Source organism: Bos javanicus, chromosome 13 (genome assembly GCF_032452875.1).
Source record: "Bos javanicus breed banteng chromosome 13, ARS-OSU_banteng_1.0, whole genome shotgun sequence".
Classification (NCBI taxonomy): Eukaryota; Metazoa; Chordata; class Mammalia; order Artiodactyla; family Bovidae; genus Bos; species Bos javanicus.
In genome coordinates this window covers 32,204,686-32,226,706 of record NC_083880.1, presented here as the reverse complement: position 1 = coordinate 32,226,706, position 22,021 = coordinate 32,204,686, and the positions used below count along the sequence as shown (strand labels likewise).

Below are 22,021 nucleotides of genomic sequence, written 5' to 3'. Positions count from 1 at the left end.
TCTGGCTCTCAGCACAGCCTTCAAAAGAGTGCTCTTTGAACTTTAGTCCTCTGGCTCCCTCCGAACAAGGCTAAAAATCTACAAATCCCTTCACATATTTTAAACAGGAATTCTCATTTTTCATCATTAGTTTAAAATGTTACAAAGGATATAACTGCCAAAAAATTAACTACTGAGATTTAAAAATAAAAGTCAAGGACGTCGGTAGCAGTCCAGTGCTTAGGACTCCACATTTCCAATGTAGGGGGCTTGGATTTGACAGCTGGCTGGCAAACTAAGATCTCACATGCTGTGCAGTGCAGCCAAAAAGTAAAAAGTAAAGTAAATAAATAATAAAAATAAAAGTCACACATTCTTTTGAAATTATTCCAAAAAGTCTCATTACAATAGTGTTTGTAACAGCAAAAAGAAAAAAAAAAGAAAACCCACAGAGAAATGAAAACAACCGAACTGTCCAACAAGAGAATGACGTCATGATAAACCCACACTATGGAAGATTAAGCAGGAAGTTAAAATGAGAAGGGACAACTATACCTACGACATGGCAAGAAGGGGACTAGAGAGGAAATTTCCAGGAGAATTTTGACTTGGTCTGTATTATTTGAATTTTTGTAACAACAATATACATGCATTAATCAAGGACTGAATTTTTTAGAGAAGAGAAGAAAACCACTTCAACTTCAATATCAAGTAAGGTGCTCTCGGGCAGAAAGTCACTTACCTCATCAATGTAGGCTGGTTCTGGCTCTGGTTCTATCGTTTCTACCTGAACTTCATCACTAAATTGTACCGTCTTCTTCTCTGTTTTAACTGAAAAACATGTAACAATTATCTTTTCCATATCATAAAATTACAATTTTATCTTAAAGTACTTTAAGTTGCAGGAAAGAATCTAGGTGTTTCCTATATTCTTTTCAATCTGACAGACTCAATTTAAGGGATACACCACTAGCAGATTAAGGCAGTAATGACAGAACAACACATTTTGAAACTGCGTAAAGACTTCTTAATTTTCTCTTCTAAAGATTATATGTTTTCCATAACAGATACTTCACTAAAAATAAGAGCTATATCTCTGGAACAAAGATTAATCACCTATTACAAATGAGAGTTCAGTAAACTGCTGAATGAAAAGCAAAGTTTTACAATGGTATAAATGAACTCTGCTATTTAAAATTAATCCTCTTTTCAAATTACCAGTTCTTTCAAAGAAAAATCTCCGCTTTTCCACAGGCCATACTCTTTCAATATAGTGAATTTGGGAAGTGAGCTGTATATTCCCTGCACACCACTCAGACGTTTTTTTTTTTTACTAAGGGAATGACATTTAGGCCAGTGGAGAACTTTACAAATGGCCTTGGCAGGGATCTGAGTTTTTCCACTAAATCAGTCTGTATTTTTTTTAGTTACATTATTCTTTGCAATGAAAGGGTGGTTACTAAGGGATCTGCAAACTAGAAGTACATATTTCTCTTGCTCAACAAAGCAATGTTTAAAAAGTATTCAATATATCAGTAACTAGCAAGTATAAGGTTATCATTTCCACAGCAACTGACTTTCTCCAAAGTAATACTGAGAGGCACATACAGCCTTAAAGGAATGAACTTTCTTTTGGGATCTTTTTATCCATGTATCAATATAGTTGCCTTCCCCTGTGGCTCAGTGGTAAAGAGTCCACCTGCCAATGCAGGAGACACAGGTTTGATCCCTGCGTCGGGAAGATTCCCTGGAGAAGATGGCGACCCACCCCAGTATTCTTGCCTGGAAAATCCCATGGACAGAGGAGTCTGGAGGGCTACAGTCCATGGAGATGCAAAGAGTCAGACAAGACTAAGCATCTAAATAACAACAAATCAATGTAGTCAAGCAGTATTAATAAAAATTAAGACTCAGGGTGGAAAGAGGGGGAGTGGAAAGGTGCAGAATTAAGGAAGGAAAATAATATTTATTAAACCACTAAATGTGCTTAATGGAATACTGCATTTCCCCCAATGAGTCTCCAATATAATCCTCTAAGATATACCCACCCTGTGAATGAGGTCAACAGTGGCTTAGAAGGATTAAAAGCAAATCAATGGCAAGGCCTGGACCTGAATGCCCATCATTCTAGCTGCACTAGCCCACACTACTGGAATCCAGCCTGTGACTTTACTCTGAGAACAGTAAGTCATATCACTTATATATCCTATATTGGACTTCCCTGGTGGCTCAGACGGTAAAAGCGTCTGCCTACAATGGGGGAGGACCCAGGTTCAATCCCTGGGTCGGGAAGATCCCCTGGAGAAGGAAATGGCAACCCACTCCAGAATATAAATGGAAAAGAGTTTAATCTCCAATAAAGGAATATATTCATCCCACAGAAGTCACAATAAAGAAAAAGTCTACACACACAAGAAATTTCAGCTTATTTCACTTTCCCATGGGAGAAAAAGAGCCACCCGCTATAGATATTTCCACTTTTTATCCTGAACTATAGACACGTAGAGAGCTGGGACAGCCCTGCAAGGTAGATTTGCCATCCTAACAGCTGGCCGTGCACAAGTCTGCAGTGTTTTTTCTCTTAGGGGCTAATACTATTACTTTGTTTGCGTGCATTATGTTTGTGTATTATGTGTCACATGTGTATAAATATCATACACACACACATATACACGTATATTATAAAGTCCTTTCACAGAATCTTACTGACTCTTCAAAATGTAAACAAGCTAAGTAGCTCAGGCTACTTCTCATTAAGTGAAGTGGACCTCTATTTCCTCATACAGAACAATACTACAAGGATCTTGCTAACACTCCTTTTCCAAACTTGAGAACTATAACTCCATTACATAAGCTCTGATGCTCTCTTTTAGGTGGTCCAGAGTGAAACACATGAAAATAGCTAGAAAATTCATTTTAAGGCTACCTTGCTATGTGACAGGGAAGAAGGTAAGATGGCTACTTTATCCATGTGACATACTGGATCTCATCTGGAATGGACATTCAAGACAATTCTATCCAACAACTAACTCAACATAAACAAACAAAAACAAAACAAAATCAGAGATAAAAACAAAAACAAAAAAAACCTCACAGCAAAATATAGAAAAGTTCACCATTATCAAAATGGGCACATTATGCACTGCCATTTAAACTAGGTTCTACAACTTGTTCTTGAGTTTAACAAAAAAGAACTTCATAAAGGAATGGGTATCGGAATCTGTCTGTATTAAAGTGACATAAAACATCCTGAAAATAACTATGAAACAGCACTGTTTTATCCAGGATCTGTAATGTATGCTATTAAAGCCTTCTCTTGAAAGAAAAGCATTTCTGTATTTTCAAAGAAAAGTGTATCTTTACTAATACATAGACACTTATTTATCATTTATTGTATAAACATTTATACAGTCTGTATTCTGGATACGGAGAAGGCAATGGCACCCCACTCCAGTACTCTTGCCTGGAAAATCCCATGGATGGAGGGACTGGTGGGCTGTAGTCCATGGGGTCGCTAAGAGTCGGACACGACTGAGCGACTTCACTTTCACTTTTCACTTTCATGCATTGGAGAAGGAAATGGCAACCCACTCCAGTGTTCTTGCCTGGAGAATCCCAGGGACAGGAGCCTGGTGGGCTGCCGTCTATGGGGTCACACAGAGTCAGACATGACTGAAGTGACTTAGCAGCAGCATTCTGGATAAGACTCAATACCAAGTACTGCTGTAAATAAAACAACTGAGACAAAGATCTTTTCTTAAAATTCTCGTAAACTGAAAAAGACCAAAGCAAATGGTGATTTATAACTCTCTTTGATCTCTTCTATCTGGCGTTACAGAAAGATAAGATGAGCTGAGACATTTTGCCAAGATAACTAACATACAAAAGCCCTTTAAACTCAAAACATTTCAGTCACTAATAGAAACCTTTCTAGATGAGAACATATTTCTGCTTCCTTAAACAGAGGAAGAATATGACTTACTCCTGATGACTCAAACTTATCATTAGGAAGATTCATCACAGTATTTTGTGGAAATACAGTGGCCCACCTACCAACATTTCGATAGGCTACTGGCAGTTGACATCTCCTGCAATGATTATGCCTGCCAGTAATACCACTTTTCCTCCTTGGCCCCACTTTTTAGTCCGTTTCTCCTTGTCAGCAAAGCTTTGGAAGTCAGAAAGTACTGACATGGTTAGGTATGGTTCCTTCTGAATATCTGACATTAAGTGTAGGAAAGCCATTAAGTTGCTTAGAGGCTACTGCTGCCAGGTTTGAGGCTGGACACTAGGGAAATGAACTAACCTTAGAATAGGAAGAAATCTCCACAAGGTTGCACTGCATTTGTTGCACTATTGTCAACTGATGATACCAAAAATACAAGATTAAATTCTACAACATTTAATTTGCATTTCTGCAATGACAAAGAAATACACACACACATATTTTTTTTTTCCTAAATAAAAGTCTACAGCCTGCTAAACTGACTGGGGAATTGCATTTTTAATAAACACCTTGGAGGCTCTAACATTTGAGAATTCTTGCTCCAGAAAGCTGAATTTTAGAGAATTAAGGATTACTGTCCAGTGACAGACCAGAAAATACTTACTCATTTCAGGCTCAACAGTGAGATCTGCAGTCACAAAATTTGAAGGGAAGAGCCCCATGCCTTGATGGGTTTCCCCTTTCCACCAGTTGGGGTCACTAAGAGGAACAACAACAAAAAAAAGAACACTTTACTATAACAAAGAATTCTTATTTTTATTTATCTTTACCTTTTATGGTGTTTAACTTATATCATTACCAGATGTGAAGCCCACAAGAATCCAATGAAGGAGGAAATGAATGTAGCATTATTACAAATACGAGATGAGGTCTCTGAGAAGACATGAGACTCTAAACACAGTTCTTTTTCATATTTTGGAAGGCTAGTAAATGCTCTGAGGATCTAATATAAAGCTCTGAACTCTCTCCCCTGCAAAAGACAGATCCCCAGACTTAACTGTCAACTTCAGGACTTCTCTGCTGGTCCAGTGGTTAAGAATCTCCCTGCCAATGCAGGGGACATGGTTTCAATCCCTGGTCCGGGAAGATCCCACATGCAGCAGGGCAACTAAATCCACATGCTGCACTAGAGCTCTAGAGCCCACGCTCCACAAGTAAAGCCACCACAATGAAAAGCCCACACACCGCACTACAGTAGCCAGACCCTGCTCGCTGCAACTAGAGAAAGCCCATGCGCAGCAACGAAGACCCAGCACAGCCACAAATAAAAAATTAATATTTTTTTAAAAAACTGTCAACTTCAGGTGGTTAATAGGCTCCAGTCTAACAATTTTAACAAGATAGATGGTAGACTCTGAATCCAGACCTCCATTCCTAAATCAGTGTTCTCTGTAGCACACATGAGCATATTGTCTATCCACAAGAGAACACACGTGATAGTAACATCACGAGGAGCACAAAATGTTCACAAGGAACACAATCCCCAGCGCATCCCCACACTCACCACTGGATCCCCAGTGCCTAAGATAAGGAAAGCTGCTGCTGCTGCTGCTAAGTCGCTTCAGTCGTGTCCGACTCTGTGCGACCCCATAGACGGCAGCCCACCAGGCTCCGTCGTCCCTGGGATTCTCCAGGCAAGAATACTGGAGTGGGTTGCCATTTCTTTCTCCAATGCATGAAAGTAAAAAGTGAAAGTGAAGTCGCTTAGTCGTGTCCGACTCTTAGCGACCCCATAGACTGCAGCCTACCAGGCTCCTCTGTCCATGGATTTTCCAGGCAAGAGTACTGGAGTGGGGTGCCATTGCCTTCTCAAAGCTAGCCAGCACTCAAGAAAGATTTTTTGAATGAATGAATGATCAAGGTTTCGGGCAACTTCCAAATAACCAGCTCAAACTACTTCATTTTCTTTCACTCAAGAAAACATACTAGTACGCAAGTGTGATAGATACTACAGGAATAATCTTAGATCTATTTGAATTGACCTTCAAAAACCACTTGCAAAAAATTTTAGCACTTCATTATGAGTAACAATCACCAGCAGTCATTTTCAAGTAAACATAAAACTGTAGTAAAAAAGAGATACACTGTATCATCTCCCTGATGATATAAATTACTTCAATATTATATATTTCTTCTTCTTTTTTTTTTTTCCGGACAAGGGGCATAGTCAGGAGGATGGCACGCACGTCCGAGAGCAAGCCTGAGTTGCACTCCAGGGTCTCTCATTCCAGACGAGGAACCAAGGCCCTCCCCCAGCAGGACAGATTCTTGACAGACCACAGCAGAAATCAACCTAATTTTACACTCTAGGGAGAGCAGGAGAAAAGAACCACAGGCTGGCTGCGGGGGTCAAGGGGAGGGAGAGAAAGGTCAGCGAGGCCCAGAGACCTCCTCCTAAGTAGTGACCCAGCGAATCCCCCAGAGAGGAGAGCTGGAGAGCAAGGGTATCTTTGTGTCCCCTTTTGTGGCACAAAAAGGCAGGAGTCCTTTATGCTTTGCCTCCAAAGGGTCTGGAAAACAACCAGGGTCTGGGGCTTAGGGTTCCCAGCATCTTTGGATCCTTCTGAAGCCTGTTATGACAGGACGAGTCGGGGACCACCAGGCCCAAGGGAATGCTCCTAAAGGCTGGAACGAGGTGTGAGAGAGCAGGGAGGTGGGTCAGGAGACCCTCAGGAGCAGGGTCTGGGGGTCACCACGTGTCGTCTCTCAGTCACATTCCTCTTCATCTCCCTGCTATTGAGTCCACAGTGGAGGGTCAGAAGGATCTATTGGAATCGCATCACTGAGACTTTGGAATCGCATCACTGAGACTATATATTTCTTATAAATTCCATAAATGCATATATGTTTAGTGTATTTTCTAAAATCTTAACTTTTTTTTTTTTACTAATTTACCAGTGTATAGTATTAGATAGAACCAAAAATGAACAGAGTAAACTAGGCCTCCAAAACAAATAGAAAGCATTTAAAGTGATAGATGAGAAAAAAAATTAAACTATAAAATACAAATCCCAACAGTATGACACAAACAAAGCAACCAACTGTCTGTCCTACAGAGAAAATACCTGAGTCAATATTTGATTTTATTATGTTTGATAAGGCAGTCAGCAGGAATAAATGAAACACAGAATATATTATGTATCTTCAAGTGAGTATTCAACTTAGTAGTAACCATCACCTGTCATCAAGAACTGTAATAATTTCTCCAGCTTTAAAAGTCAGTTCATTATCTTCAGCAGCTTCAAAGTCGTATATAGCACGAACTTTCCGGCCTTCATGTTGATGGTTAGTTAAGAGGTTGGATGTGCTTGGATACAAAGTGGAAAGGGTGGTTGACTGCTGCCTTTGTTCCTTCAGGGACAACTCAATGGCTGGAAAATAATGAGTTTAAAAAAAAAAAAAGACCCAAAATGTTAATATACCCAACAATCCTAAGAAGTACAAAAAAGTATCTGAGGGTAAAAAGTATTCTTTCAATAATGTAGTGGGAAGCTAGCACATATCCTGATATAATAATAGTGAACAAAAATAATGACATTGATTGTATTCATTCATTCACAGCTTAAAAAATAAATAAGCTAACAAAACAGCTGAAGAGCATGATGGCTTTTTTTACTGAACAGGTACAATTTAAAATACTCTGGGTAATAAAGTGATATAAACTCAAATCTGTTTTTTAAATTTATCTACAGATATTTTATATTTTCTTTCATCTTCTCAGTTTATTTCTAATAGCGTAAGTTTACCAAATAATAATCAAAATCACTTTGGAAGTCAGAAGTCCCAAGCTGGAGTCCTTCACTGGGGGCTCATTAAACAGGAGTCTCAAAGATAGCATTTGAGAGCCTGTGTTTTATTGTTCCAAAGGTCATTCTCAGGTAAGCAATCTAAGAACTGGAATTTGGAAACAAATGCAGTGAAGTCTCACCTAACACCCCAAATAAATCTTAAATGTGTCTGCTCTATCTCCTCCCCAGTGCAGGCCATCACCACTCAGGCTTTGTAATGTAATCTTAATGAATTGACTACACCATTTTCAATTCAATACATAATCCCTTCTTCCCTGCCACCTCTGTTCCAAATGAATAAAAGATTAGATGAGAAAATAAAACTTTAAAATTAACATAAGAAAAAATAGGAAATCAGGAGCCTGGGAGAGAGGAAAATACCTTAAGACATTAAAAAAAATTGTAAAAGAAAAGCAAAAATTTTGACTACATCAAAATTTAAAACTTGTTTAATACAACATGCCATTATCAAAGTTAAACTATAAGCCAAAACCCAAGAGTAGACATCCACAACAGGTATAACAAGCAAAGGTTGATATCCAAAATAAAAACTATATATACACCATTACCTAGGAAAAAAATATAGAAAAAGAGACAATCAAAGCAGCTAATAAACACACAAAAAAGGACTGAACCTCACTAGTAATCAAGAAAATAAAAATTAATTAGGTATCATTTCAAACCCATCAGATTCACAAAAATTACTCTGACGATACCAAATGTCATCATGAGACTAGAAATAATAAGTGAATAATAAGAGCTTTCATACACTGCAAATGGGAAAGCCACAACTAGTAGTAAAGTTGAAGATGTACCTACTCCATAAGGCAACAATACCACAAAACGATCTTTCACATGCACACACACACACTGAAGAACATGAAAAAGGATATTCAATGCTGCAAACGCATTATAGTAAAAGAAATCAGAAAATCCAGATGTCCATCAGTAGGAAGGAAGACAGACTAAAGCAGGTGCTTATTAGAACCTAAAGCAGGTACCAATACTGGAATATTATACAGCAGTTAAAACAAATGAACTTGACATAAATACCTTATTATGAATAGACCTCAAACATTGCATGAAAAAAACAAGTTGCAGATGGTACCTAGAGTGCAGTATTTATGAAAAAAGAATTTGCTGGAAACAAACAAGTATTTGGTATTATTTATGGATACACAGATATAGTAAAAATATTATAGAAACAAGACTGAACAGACATACACGACAGTAGCTGCCTTGGAAGAGGAGAGGAAAAACGTGATACTGAAGAGAGGAACAGAGGAGAACAAAGCAGATTTCAGCTTTGGCTGTGAACTATTTCCTTTATTTTTAAACATCTTAGGGGAAAAAATATCAAGTAAGAGACCTATCATCTTCCCAGGGTCAGGGACTTAAAAAATGTACCTTTCGCTAAATCTTCCTCTTCTTTTTTGTTAGCCGCAGTACCAGGATCCTTGGCTACCAGAGCTGGGCTTGCTTTCGCTTGTTCTGCAGCCTAACACAGAAAAAAAAAAAAATGATATTTGAAAGCTGTTCTCAAATTTTCCTACTCCCATTAATCTAAGAACTCACAAGACCCCTCCTTGAATTAATCCACCAGACTTCTGAACAAGAAAGAAATCCAAGGGGGAGAAGTCTCCACTTTGAAAGGAGACAGAGCTGAGGCAGGACTGGAGAAAACAGACTGAGCATTCATTTCTTAGGGATGTCAGAACAACCACACTTTGCCAGATGTGACTGAAAAGGGGACACTAAAGGCAGCCAGTATGTAAACCAGCAAACACAGGCTAGAGGAGATCTCAACATTTCTGGAAATTTTTATAACGAGAAAACGGGGTGCAAGGGGAAAGGAGATCACTACTTTTAAAACAAGTAGTTTTTAAAACATCTAGACAAGACTTATATTTTGTTGTTTCCTTCCAGCTCAGAAGTCAGGAATCCAAATTTCTATATAATAATATAAATGTTCATAAGATTATACTATCTTCTAAACTAAAATACTAGTAGTCAATGTTGACAATATATTACTGTCCATCTTAAACATATTTTGTAAATAAAGTACTGGACAAGTAAACAAACATACACATTGATTCATGCTTATAGAATCACAAAGCTTCCAAAGCCTGAAACTTTTTGGTGGCCATCAAGGAGAATTAGACTCCAGCCTCCTTTTTCAACCATTCCATCATTTACCAGAACTGCTGGCACGCGCGTACACACACAAACACTTTGACGCCTCTGACACACACTTGATTCTACTCATAACGTCTTCCCCTCTAGCTCCTTTTACTCCATCCACATTTTTTCCTACTAAGTTTCAACCCAAAAGTCAGGGAATAGCTAAAATATCACTTTATCAGCGAAACATTCCTAAACTCTCTAAGTAAGCATCTCCTCCTTTGCGTTCCTCTGATTTTCAACAAGGTCCTAGGACATGGGTAGATAAGAAGGCAGGCTGTGGAGTCAGGCCAATGCAGCGTATGTCCCAGATGTACCACCTTCTAATGCACGAACCTGGAGCCCATAAGCCTCCAGCCTCCTTGTGTCTCAAGTTCCTCCTCTACAGAATGAGGCTGCTTACATGTCTATCTCCATAATCAGGATGTGTGTTCCTTGAGGGCTGTTGTGGCAGTTTAGTTGTCAAGTTGTGTTCAACTCTTTGTGACCCCATGGACTGTAGCCCACCAGGCTTCTCTGTCCATTGGATTTTCCAGGCAAGAATACTGGAGTGGCTTGCCATTTCCTTCTCCAGGGGATCTTCTCCACCCAGGTATCAAACCTGGGTCTCCTGCATTGTAAGCAGATCCTTTACCAACTGAGCTACCAGGGAGACTCCTTGAGGGCATATGGCCCTAAATATTATAAGCAATGATCGTTGACTAAATGAAAGGCAAAATATTCAACATTATAGTAAATACAGTCTTCACATAATAAATTTTATAATGTCAAACAAATGCACGAGGCATTTATTTTTAGAAAAGCTGATAAGAAAAGAGCTTTTGGACTCACTGAACAGAACATTAAGTATTTTCAATCTGACCCACCTCTAGCTGTAACCTTCCCTGGATAAAAATGTTTTATTATCACACACCTCTTAACACTGAAGGTATGCTTCATCGGAGAACCTTTTTCATTATATATGCTTTTTGTTTCACAATTTAGTGAATTTCACAAACTAGACATATAGATCTTTTATGGTCTGTGAAGGGATCTCTACTGGTCAAGAAGGAAGCGCAGAACTGAGCTATATTAAGCTCTACATTCCTGAACTGCTCTCTTTTCAAAGTTCCTTTCTATCATCAGGTTCCAAGTATAGCAATGCTACTTGTCTTATTAACCAGTCAAACGCAGCAGCAGAGCCAGCATCACTGCTCCCTTGAGGTCAAAAGTCAGTGCTATGAGAGAACCACAGCAGCAAGAGTCAGGTGACTCAGGATGACTTTTCTTAATATTTTTACATTATTTTCTTCTGTACCTGGATGACAAACCATACTTAAAAAAAAAAAGTCCTCATGTTTCCAGAGGCTCTTGTTAAATATGCTAACAAATATCTAGTCTGACTAAAATGTTGTAAGCATAAGCGACTAAGTGGCTATAAAATTTGTAGGGACTTCTGCAGTTGATTCCAGATGACAGATTTTTTTTTTTAATTAAACAAGGAGCTCTTTACAAACAGGATTTTCAATGACAAACAAGCTCTTCAGAAGCTACTATTAAAAAAAATAAAACACCATTCTACCTCATCATAGTTAATACGCATTTTACATATTTCCTGTGGGTGAAACACAGCAGCTATAACAGAATGAGCTTTCACATACTTCATAACATCTACATGAAAAAAAGTCACTCTTTCCTACTGCTAATCTACATCTTGAATCTTCTGAACAAGACAGGAATCCCATGTTTACACCCATCAGTACGTAAGCACTCTTCCCAGTGTTCACTCCACTTTTTATCCTTCAAATCCTAGTCCGGACAGACACATATCTACTAACCTCAATAGCAAACGGAAGGCAGGATCGTGTAGTGGAAAGAACACTGGACTGAGAGTTGGAAGGCCTGTTCCAGCTCTGTCAACCACTAGCTGTGGCCCTGGGCAAGTCACTTAACCATTCTGGGGCTCAGTACCCTCATCTGTAAAATGAGGGGATTAGATTAGAGGATCACTAAAGTGGCTCCCACAACTACTTGAGACTCGAGGTTAACCCAGCAAAGCTATGGATCAACCAGATTAACTCTCCTTCCTTCTCTTACAGGAATGCAGTTTTCACTTGCACTAAAAGTTGTCCTTAAGAGCAGTGCTGCTCACACTTAAATGTGCACAGAATCATCGGAGATCTTGTTTAAATGGAGCTGATGAATCCACTGCTTGGTGTGGCATGTTTCCACACATGAGTGAGATGACAGTCCTAACAAGCTTCCAGCTGATGATGACGACTGATGGTCCACGAACTACACTGTGAGCATAAGCTCTAGAACAGGTTCTCAGGGTACAGAAACTGACACTCCACTAAGTAGCTACACTCTTCCATTCTCCATAGTGAGTACAGTCTTTGATAATTAAACGCTGCTTCTGTTGTCATGTTATTATACCGTATCTTGGATTATTCTGCATAAAATTATTCCTTAACTACAGAGATTTAGAAATTATACTGAGTTGTAAAAACGAGCTATCAATTATGAATGACTACTTCTCAAGACATAATTTATCACTGTAAAATTAGTCATATGCTAATTTTTTAAGTAAGAAGAAAAATATCCTTTTCTTCTTTCATTTCCAAAATATATTTCTGGATCTTCACATCTCAAGAGGACTTAGATAAGTCAGAAGTGCCTTACGAAGAAAGTCTAGATGAATCACTTCATAATTCCCTTGAAACGGCCAAAACCCTGAATGCAAGCCCTTCACAACTAAGCGTTTTCCACTCATGTTATCACATCACTCATTACATTCCACCCCAAGCGGTATAGTGGGGAAAGACAATACAGTAAGTTACCAGACATTTTAAGCCTGCTTAGTCAGGTGGACATCCTAAATAATGGTTACCCAGAAAAGAAAAAGAATAAAAAACGTCCCCTTTCATTTTTTTTTTCCTATATGACATAAGTTAGAGATTGAGCCCATTACATAAATAATTTTTTTAAGGCAAATTAAGCCTTTCAGTCAATTATATTTATTAGGAAGAAGAAAGAAGACTTCTGTGCTGGTCAGTTCTTATTAATGGGAAAGATGTTTTACGTGTTTCCCCTCCTAATGAGCCCTTTATATCTCCCTCTCATTTAATACAGGTGCTCATAAATTTCATAGTCCAAATAACCTCTAAACACATCCTTAAATTTTAAGCAAACTTTATTTCAGAGCTGTCATTCTTTGTAGATAAAATTACAGCACGAAGAGCATTTAACAAGAATGTCAGTACTAACTAATAAAGCAATTTGCTCTGTATCATTAAAATTATATTCAAAGAAAAACTTAAAAAACAAAACAGTTAATTCATTTAAAAAGAAGAAACATTGGGGAAATGGAAGTTGGAAAACATTGGCAATCCACTATATATTCTTTTGGGCACCTTTATATGCAAGATTACTATTATTAATAAAATTCCTCTGGAGTATTAACAACTACCTGGGTTTGTAAGAAAAAAAGAAAAATTCAAATAAACATGGTTAACTTTAGAAACAAACTGCAGCGTACACACGTCTATAAAATACCTGAGAGCCAATAGCGGGAAATGTAACACCCTGTTCTTTCAGGTTCTTAATCATTGCTGATATCAGACTGAGCTGTGGATCATTCTTGAATTCATCCGTCCATTCAACCATAAGAGCCTTCAATTTTTCACATACTTTAGGATGACCCTGAAAAATAGAGAAAAAAATTTAACAAAAAAGCACTTTCTGGTTAATGATTTAATACAGTATTTCAGATCTCTCTTTAAATCATAAAGTATCCCTAGCTATAGGTGACACATAAGAAAACACAGATGGTTACTAGAAATAAGCTACTTTTATTTTCATATTATGGAAAAAAAATAGATGATACCATCACATACGCCACATCAAATCAAAACATTAGATATACAGTTACTTATTTTGGAGGCCAGAAAGATATGACTTTTCAGAGTATTTTACGACTAAGAGTATGTCAGAGTATTTTACTCACTCATATTTTACTGCATATGAAGAAGACAGGAAAATCTATTTTCTTTTTTTCAGACCAATAAAAAAATAAGTTGGAAAAGAGAATAAATAATACACTTCTTTTATTTCTAATTCCTGATTTTTTATATGCATGACTGTGTTTTTCTCCAATTACTTAATTATCTTGAGGCCCAGTACTGTCCATATTCCTGGAAACTTCATTTCTTCAAAACAGCATCTCCCTCTTAAGTATAAAACCAGTAAGTTCACTATATATGTAAAATAAAGTGAAGTTCTTTCTCCCGTATGCAACTGCTTGCCTTTCAATGTAGTTGTTTATATTACTAAGTACTGAGCACACATCTTCAATTAAAGAAAATATTATATTAGAATCTCTTCATAAATAGCTGTACATTTTGAATGGACATTCAAGACATCAAAAGAATGGTAAAGAATTAGTAAAAAAAAAAAAAAAAAAAAACACCTTAAATACAATATAGCTAAATAACTGAATAAAGTAGCACAGGAAAAAATTATCACATACCATAGTGTATTAAAAGAAGTCCAGAATTTTAAATTATCTCACTTCTTTACTGTTTCCTACTAAAATTTGGAAATGCTCTTTTTTCCCAAAAAAACATGAAGCATTTCCCCTTTTAACATTAAAAATAATTTTTCTTAATAATTACTCCACCCACCACCAAGAAAGGCCAGAGATAACTACCTTTAGAATGCATGAATTTTTACTGGGAAAACTTAGATATTACTTAGTAATTAAATTTTAAAAATTCCTTCCACTGCTGGATTTGAATGCCTTACATTTTGTTAAGCAGATGACCTCTGTGACTAAAAAAGCACAGTAAGAACTGTGCCCAAAATAAACTGGTACCTTTTAATCAGATAGAAAAATGCACATATTTTTCATCAGAAAAAAGGACTGATGAAGAAAAAAGGTTAAATGTATCCTAATTTGGCTTCACCAAAACCAATGCTCCAAGTTATATAAATACGTAGTCTCCTCAGCAAACCTAACATGGACTTATACATGAGATAGACATAGCCTAGAAAGAGCTAAAAAAACAAAAACAAAAAAACACAGACTAGTCCTTTGTGATTTAAAAATGTGAAGAATTGAACAATAAAATACATGTAAAATACATGAAGAAAGAAGACAGTCTTAATTCATTTCTGGAAATAATGTTCTTTACCTTGTTTAATACGTTGCTTACTTCACTAGCAAAATCTCTCGAACATACTTCTAAGTGAAAAATTTTGCCACAGTTTGATACACATGCTCCTAGAAGCTAAAAGGATAAAATCGGAAGTTAAAAGGGCTTGATTTTGGCAGACAATTTTGCTGTAGATCTTAAAACGAAATCACTCACAGTGAGAGCCTGCATAGCCACATGAGGATCTTTATGGTTTACCCTCCTCATAATAGACCGAAGACAATCTTTAGGTCTAAAAAACGAAAAGTGTAACAATTAGTTGTATATTCCACTTCCCCCTCCCACCTTAACTATAAGAGGCAATAAGTTGTGATATAAAATGGGAGAACCTGGTAGAGAATTTTAATTTTTATTAATGACACAATTGAAAAACTGTACACTAAAAAGTTCCTTCAAATTTTTCAACAAAATTAACAGGCTCTATCCTTAGCAATCATAGACTAGGCATTTGGGGCTAATTCTGGTTGGAAGGTTTTGAAAATAAAATGACAGATCAAGAGTTTTACTTCCAGTCATGATAGAATAAGTGGAACTCCTGTTGTAAATAATCAGAAAACTGGAAAAATATATTTAAAATACACTTGAGACGTCAGGCCACAGGTAGCACGGAATGATGATCTGTAAGAAAGAATACAAAATAGATAAACCAGACATTTGCTTCAACTTTCTACACAGCGGCACTGCAGATACTGCAACAGGCTTTCTGTCTATAGGCAGTTTCTGGATCTCAGTGCAGAGAAGGTGATCCCAGGAAGAGAGCGGTGATCTCACCGAGTTGAGGGGACATTAGGATTTTAGCCGGCTAATTTTTGCACTTTTGAAAAGCATGTTGACAAACACAAAATTATCACTTCAAAGCATGGCAGGGGCCAAATATAAAAAGGATTATCTGAATACTAAAATTGAAATCATTAAAAAATAATGATCCAAAAGTGATTTAGCACTATGAGTAAAACTTTTTAGAAAATAATTCCCAATACTTGCTTTGCCACCAAGGTTTAAATGAAATTTCTCATGTATTGTTCATAAATCACATTAAAAAAAAAAAAAGAATCTAAACTGCAGGGACTTGTGGAAAGGAGGATGGAGAAAGGCACTTTGAAATGGATCTTGTACTTTGTATTTCACTCATTTCTATACTGCTGAAACATTTTGCCACAGCCAATTTTAAAAACCAAAGCAAAGACATGTCTGACACCAAAGTAAAGTTTGCTACGGCAACCATAAAAAGGATAATGCAAAACAGGAAAGTGGACTAGAATGCTTGAATCCTGATAAACACTTCATATATGCTAACAAAGCAATATCTTTTTAGACACATTAAGCTAAAAAAAAATCCATTCAGAGTTGTACATAAAATTGGTGCTATTAAACAACGGAAGTGACCCACAAAACTCTAGTATTAACTACCTCATTCTGTTCCGTGTTTTTTTAAGTCATCTTTTCAGTATTTCCACAAGATTATAAGTAAAATACAGAAGTGAAACTGAAGTATTTGTATACACATACCATTATTAAATCTTACTATGCAACAAAAAATTATGGCTAAAATATTGTTTTCAAAAAGGCATAAGAGTTATAAGCGATTTTATATGTATACTTATAGCTGATTCACGCTTTTGAATACAGCAGAAACACAATGCTGTAAAACAATTATCCTCCCATTAAAAAACATCCTATGAAAAACCATAAAAAAGAAAATAAAGTTATAACTGAATTTAAAGTAGGCATCCTCTGGTTATTATCTTCTTGACAATAAATGAACGTGGACTACAAACACAGCATCTGTACAATTTATCACGTATACACGTGCCCCTCTGAGAGTGAAAGGCGGTGCTAACCAGGCATAATGTATGCACAGAGTGAAACCACCCAAGGCAAACTGGATGCGTGGTCACCTGAGCCAAAAATATATTCATCCAAACATTGTCTTTTTATGCATAGATCTCGGACATGTAGCTCATACGAGAGTGAGAAACAAAGGCAGTACTTGCATCAAATTGTGGCTTCTGATGTCTTTTCCTTAAATCCTAGGCCAGATAAGAAAACAGGCCTTTCACAAATGGACAGGGCTGCCTCGGTATGTGTAAGCTCTGATGAACTAAAGCATCAGTTTCTTTATTCACAACATTATTCCAATCCACCTCAACACACTGCACTGTAGGCTTCAGAGAAAAGACAGCTTTAGGAGGGGGTCCCTGTCTATCCTCTCCCCCTACACCACTCTCGTCATTTAGGTTCTATGCCTTCAACATGGCCAACGCTCAAGAAAAAGTCACTGAGCCAAATGGGACAAACACTACTTTTCATTGTTATACAATTAATTAGTATTTTGAATAACTAAATAATCTTCACTATAAAGCTCTATTTGTTACCAACTTCTGCATCTTCCACTGAGTTTGCTTCCCATGTGGAAAATGTACATGCTCTCACAAAATTTATTTCTGAAACTTGCATGGTAAGGGAAAAATGCACAATAAGAAGTGTGGCGAGAAGCACAGGATGTGAAGAAAGAGACTGATGGTACATACAGATGAAGTATTTTATAAAAATGCCTGCTAAGATAAAATCTGCACGTGCCTTTAGAGGGGACTACCACCAGATTCCACCACCAATCAGTTAAATCCTGATGTCTCTCAAAACCCTTCCCCAAACCCCACTTTCGTATTTAAACCAATCTGTAAGGCTCATTCACGGAGAAGGCGATGGCACCCCACTTCAGTACTCTTGCCTGGAAAATCCCATGGACATAGGAGCCCGGTAGGCTGCAGTCCATGGGGTCGCTCAGAGTCGGACAGAACTGAGCGACTTCACTTTCACTTTTCACCTTCATGCACTGGAGAAGGAAATGGCAACCGACTCCAGTGTTCTTGCCTGGAGAATCCCAGGGACAGGGGAGCCTGGTGGGCTGCCGTCTATGGGGTCGCAAAGAGTCGGAGACGACTGAAGCGACTTAGCAGCAGCAGTAAGGCTCATTCACACTTTTCCTTATCTTGGAGTGGAAAAACAAAAAGATAGGAGGGATCAAGGATACAGACGAGAACAAGGAAAGAACTCTCCCTCACCTTTTCCAGCCCCAAATAATGCTCTTAACTTAGATGTGATAAATGGCCACAGCGTAAATCACACCACTGTAAAATGTAAAGGAAGCATATTGTTTCCTGGGTTTCCAAAGTCAGAGTATAAGGCAAACATGGTGGTTAATCAGTTTTCCTTGCTAGGGAGTTCCTACTGGAACTCATACCCTGCCATCTCTCAAGTATGCTCAATACGGGCAACTTCTCCTCAATTACTGAAGCACAACTGCTATGTTGTGCACCCAGCGAAGAACATGGCTAGTATATGTAGGGCCATGTTTAAAATATGAATACCCTGAATAATTACTCTCAGTGTGGGGAGACATTCACACTCTGTAAGAGAAACGGGAACTGAAATTCTGAGACAGCACACAGAGTTCACTCAGTGGACAGCAGACCAAGTTTTCAGGAAAAATAAAATGGAGGGGGCTGCAAAAGGACACAGTTAAGTTCGGGAAGCTAAACACATATATGATGCAACTCACAGGATCAAAGAAAACTAAAACTAATTTTGCATTCCTGCAATTCTCTTTTCAAAGAACAATGAAATTTCAAATCTCTTTGAATAGCCCTGAGTACATTTCCAAAACTGTCACATTATTTATAAATATCTACTTGTAGGTATGTTGTTGTATAGTTATGACAGTTAAACAGCTCAACATTTGTCCCTGGTTACCAATTAGTGAGACTACCTGAAAAGGTCTTTCCATTAATACACAAAGAGAAAGACAAAAATATTCAATGATTTTGCTGGATAAAAGGAGTCAAGGTTTATGAGATCTTACACTTAGTACAACTTTTTAGAAGTCTCATTTCAAATATGTCTCATCTCTACATCTCAGATAAAAAGTACTTATGTACCATAAAGATATCAGGTTCAACTGTAATAAGATTTTATACGCTTGGGTAGATTATTACCATTCAAAGAGCAGTGAATTTAAATTCTAATTCTGCATCTATTACTAAACCAAAGACTTCAGATCAATCAACTTTTCAAAATGAGAATACCACCTCTTTATTATTCCCCTCATGGGGCCTGACAGAAGAACAATAGGGCATTTCCCTTAAAGTATTATAAATATAAAAGAAAAACAGTTAAAAAAGAAAGTAACAGTAATAACAATCCATAGTACAACTCACAAATGTGCTTGCATGGTTAACCTCTCATCACCTTTGAGGCAGGACTGAAAAGGTACAGAGCTACTAGCTGTGTGTTTCTAAATAGGGGCAGAAAAATTCTTGTGATGTAAGACTATCTGGCGTATCACATCTCTGGCCCCTGCCTAATCGATGTCAGTAGTAACCTCCTGTCATCGTGAGAACCAAAACCATTCCTAACAGAGCGACACCACTGGGCTGAGAACCACTGCTAGACAAAAGCGGCACTGTGATTCAGGAGAAAGAGATGCAAGGCCCGACAGACCTCATCTGTAGAAGGGGACTTCAACACTTCCAGCTCAGTGTGTTATTATGTTACTCCCAGAATCGTGCCAGGGACTTAGAGACACTCGATGTGAGTTCTAGAAAGCACAAACGTGTCCTATTCTTCTATGAGTTTTACTTTTACAGCTTTAGCTTTCAGAGCTATTTTAGAGTGATTTAAACTTTACATTTTCATTTTATATGCTATAAAAAGTACTTTACTACAAACTATAATTTAAGGATATTGTAGAGTGGGGAGGGAATATATGTATGCATACTTTTACAGGTCTTAGTACCTAGCAGGCATACATTAAAAGAGATGAGAACTCAAATCTTTGCTGATCAAAGTAAAAAAAACTTAATTAACAGATAAGGTAAACCCACCTGGAATACTAGAGGATGACTTTCAAAAGCATAAAGGCATTACATTAACAAAAAAGAAGTTTAATATAAAATACAAAACAAATTTGAACTGAAATGAATAATAACTATATTCAATGTCATATTCAAAGTGCATATATGATTTGTAATATACATTACATAAAACACAGTCTACACAGCACAAGGGGAAAAGGGCAAAACACTGAATAGAAATAATCAAATTCTTGATTCTAAGCTTATTAAATAGGTATTTCTTATGAGATGACCAAGAACATGAACACAGTATACAAATTACGTTATTTGGTTAGTGAAAAGAACAAGTTCATGTTCCGGAAGGACTTCAGCAGAAACACTGAGGATTAACGGAAATGCATATAACACTCACTGAATTCTTAAATTTAGAATGATATCTGAGTTTCCCAGATCACATAACACAGAAGTATATATCAGTCAAACAAAACACAAGGTTATATCATGTATGTGAGAAAGAGGAATCACTAAAAACTTAATAAAATCAGTATGTCTTTATATACATTTGTTGTTGTTTTTCAGTCGCTAGGCTTGCAACCCCATAGGCTGCAGCCCTCCAGACTCCTCTGTCCATGGGATTTCCCAGGCAAGAATACTGGAATGGGTTGCCATTTCCTTCTTCAGCGGATTGTCCTGACCCAGGGATCAAACCTGTGCGTCCTGCACTGGCAGGCAGGTTCTTTTCCATCTGAGCCACCTAAGAAGCCCATTTTATATACATTACCATATGTAAAATAGATAGTCAGTGGGAAGCTGCTGTACAGCACAAGGAGCTCAGCTCAGTGCTCTGTGAAGACCTAGCGGGCTGGGATGGGGAGAGGAGGGAGGCCTGCGAGGGAGGGATGCACACATACATACACCTGATTCACTTCGTTGTACAGCAGAAACTAACACAACACTGCAGAGCAATTTTAAACTCCAATTGAAAAAAAAACTGCTACGTCTTACTTAGTTCATGATTTTGACTTTTAAATAACCATGCACCATAGGTCTTGAGGACTCAGCACAAAGAAGTGAGAAAAAACATAAAATTGGTAAAAATAACCTGAGTAAAGAAACCTGACTTCCAATTTGCCTCTACAACTTTCAGACAAGTCACATTAAAATCTCAGTGCTGTAGTTTCCTCATGTGTGAAATGATCTCGGGAGTCATGAGGACTCTGTAGATCCTGTTCTACTGAATACATGGTGCTTTAAAAAACCATGTAAAATACAAAAGGAAAATCATTGTCTGGGGCAAGTAAAGATGGAAATATCAGATCTTATCAGGCCCACATCCCACTACCTGGTCAAGGTCCTGGCACCTACAGCTGTTGCCAATTTCTCCTGAATCATCAACATCACTTTCCCCTTACAAATGGTGTACCTCTTCAGGGTACACCATTGTTATAATACAGGCTATTTTGAAAAAAGAAATTTCCCATCAAACCACCAGTTAAAGGCTTCACTTAAATAGCACCAAAAAAGACAAAATGGGCTTCTCTAGTCGGTCAGTGGTAAAGAACCTGCCTGCCAATGTAGGGGACGTAGGTTCAATCCCGGGGTGAGGAGGACCCCCTGAAGGAGAGCATGGCAACCCACTCCAGTATTCTTGCCTGGGAAATCCCATGGACAGAAAAGCTTGGTGGGCTACAGTCCGTGGTGTTGCAAAAGAGTCAGACAAAACCTAGTGACTAAACAACAACAAAAGGATAAAATACCTTATTAAAAAACTTCAACAAAAATGAATGAGATTTGTTAACAGGAAAACTTAAAAACACTATTAAAGGATATAAACAGAAAGATAGGCTACATTCTCAGATAGGAAATTTTTAATATCAAAAAACTATTCATTTAAAACTAAGCCCATTAAAAAAAAAATAGTTCTGTTCATAAACTAGCCAGGCCAATCCAAAAGTTTATGTGAGGACAGTAGAGAGGGACAAGAATATTAAGAAACTGTAAAAAAAAAAAAAAAAGAAAAAG

General features: G+C 37.5%; 1 protein-coding gene and 1 non-coding gene across 3 annotated transcripts in view; both read right to left on the bottom strand.

The window, feature by feature from the left end:
- STAM (signal transducing adaptor molecule) overlaps positions 1-22,021 on the bottom strand; it is a 69,398-nt gene that overhangs the window by 23,161 nt on the left and 24,216 nt on the right. For both annotated transcript variants that reach the window (XM_061436154.1, XM_061436153.1), the window contains 7 exons: positions 15,303-15,378; positions 15,126-15,221; positions 13,489-13,635; positions 9,181-9,271; positions 7,164-7,356; positions 4,590-4,684; positions 722-810 (listed from right to left, as the gene is read on the bottom strand). In XM_061436154.1, coding sequence (XP_061292138.1) covers positions 722-810; positions 4,590-4,684; positions 7,164-7,356; positions 9,181-9,271; positions 13,489-13,635; positions 15,126-15,221; positions 15,303-15,353 — 762 coding nt within the window. In that variant the 5' untranslated portion in view covers positions 15,354-15,378. The remainder of the gene's footprint in view (positions 1-721; positions 811-4,589; positions 4,685-7,163; positions 7,357-9,180; positions 9,272-13,488; positions 13,636-15,125; positions 15,222-15,302; positions 15,379-22,021) is intronic.
- Positions 6,688-6,773, bottom strand: LOC133259991 (small nucleolar RNA SNORD62). The gene has a single exon (XR_009740650.1). It is a non-coding gene; the product is annotated as a small nucleolar RNA SNORD62 (small nucleolar RNA).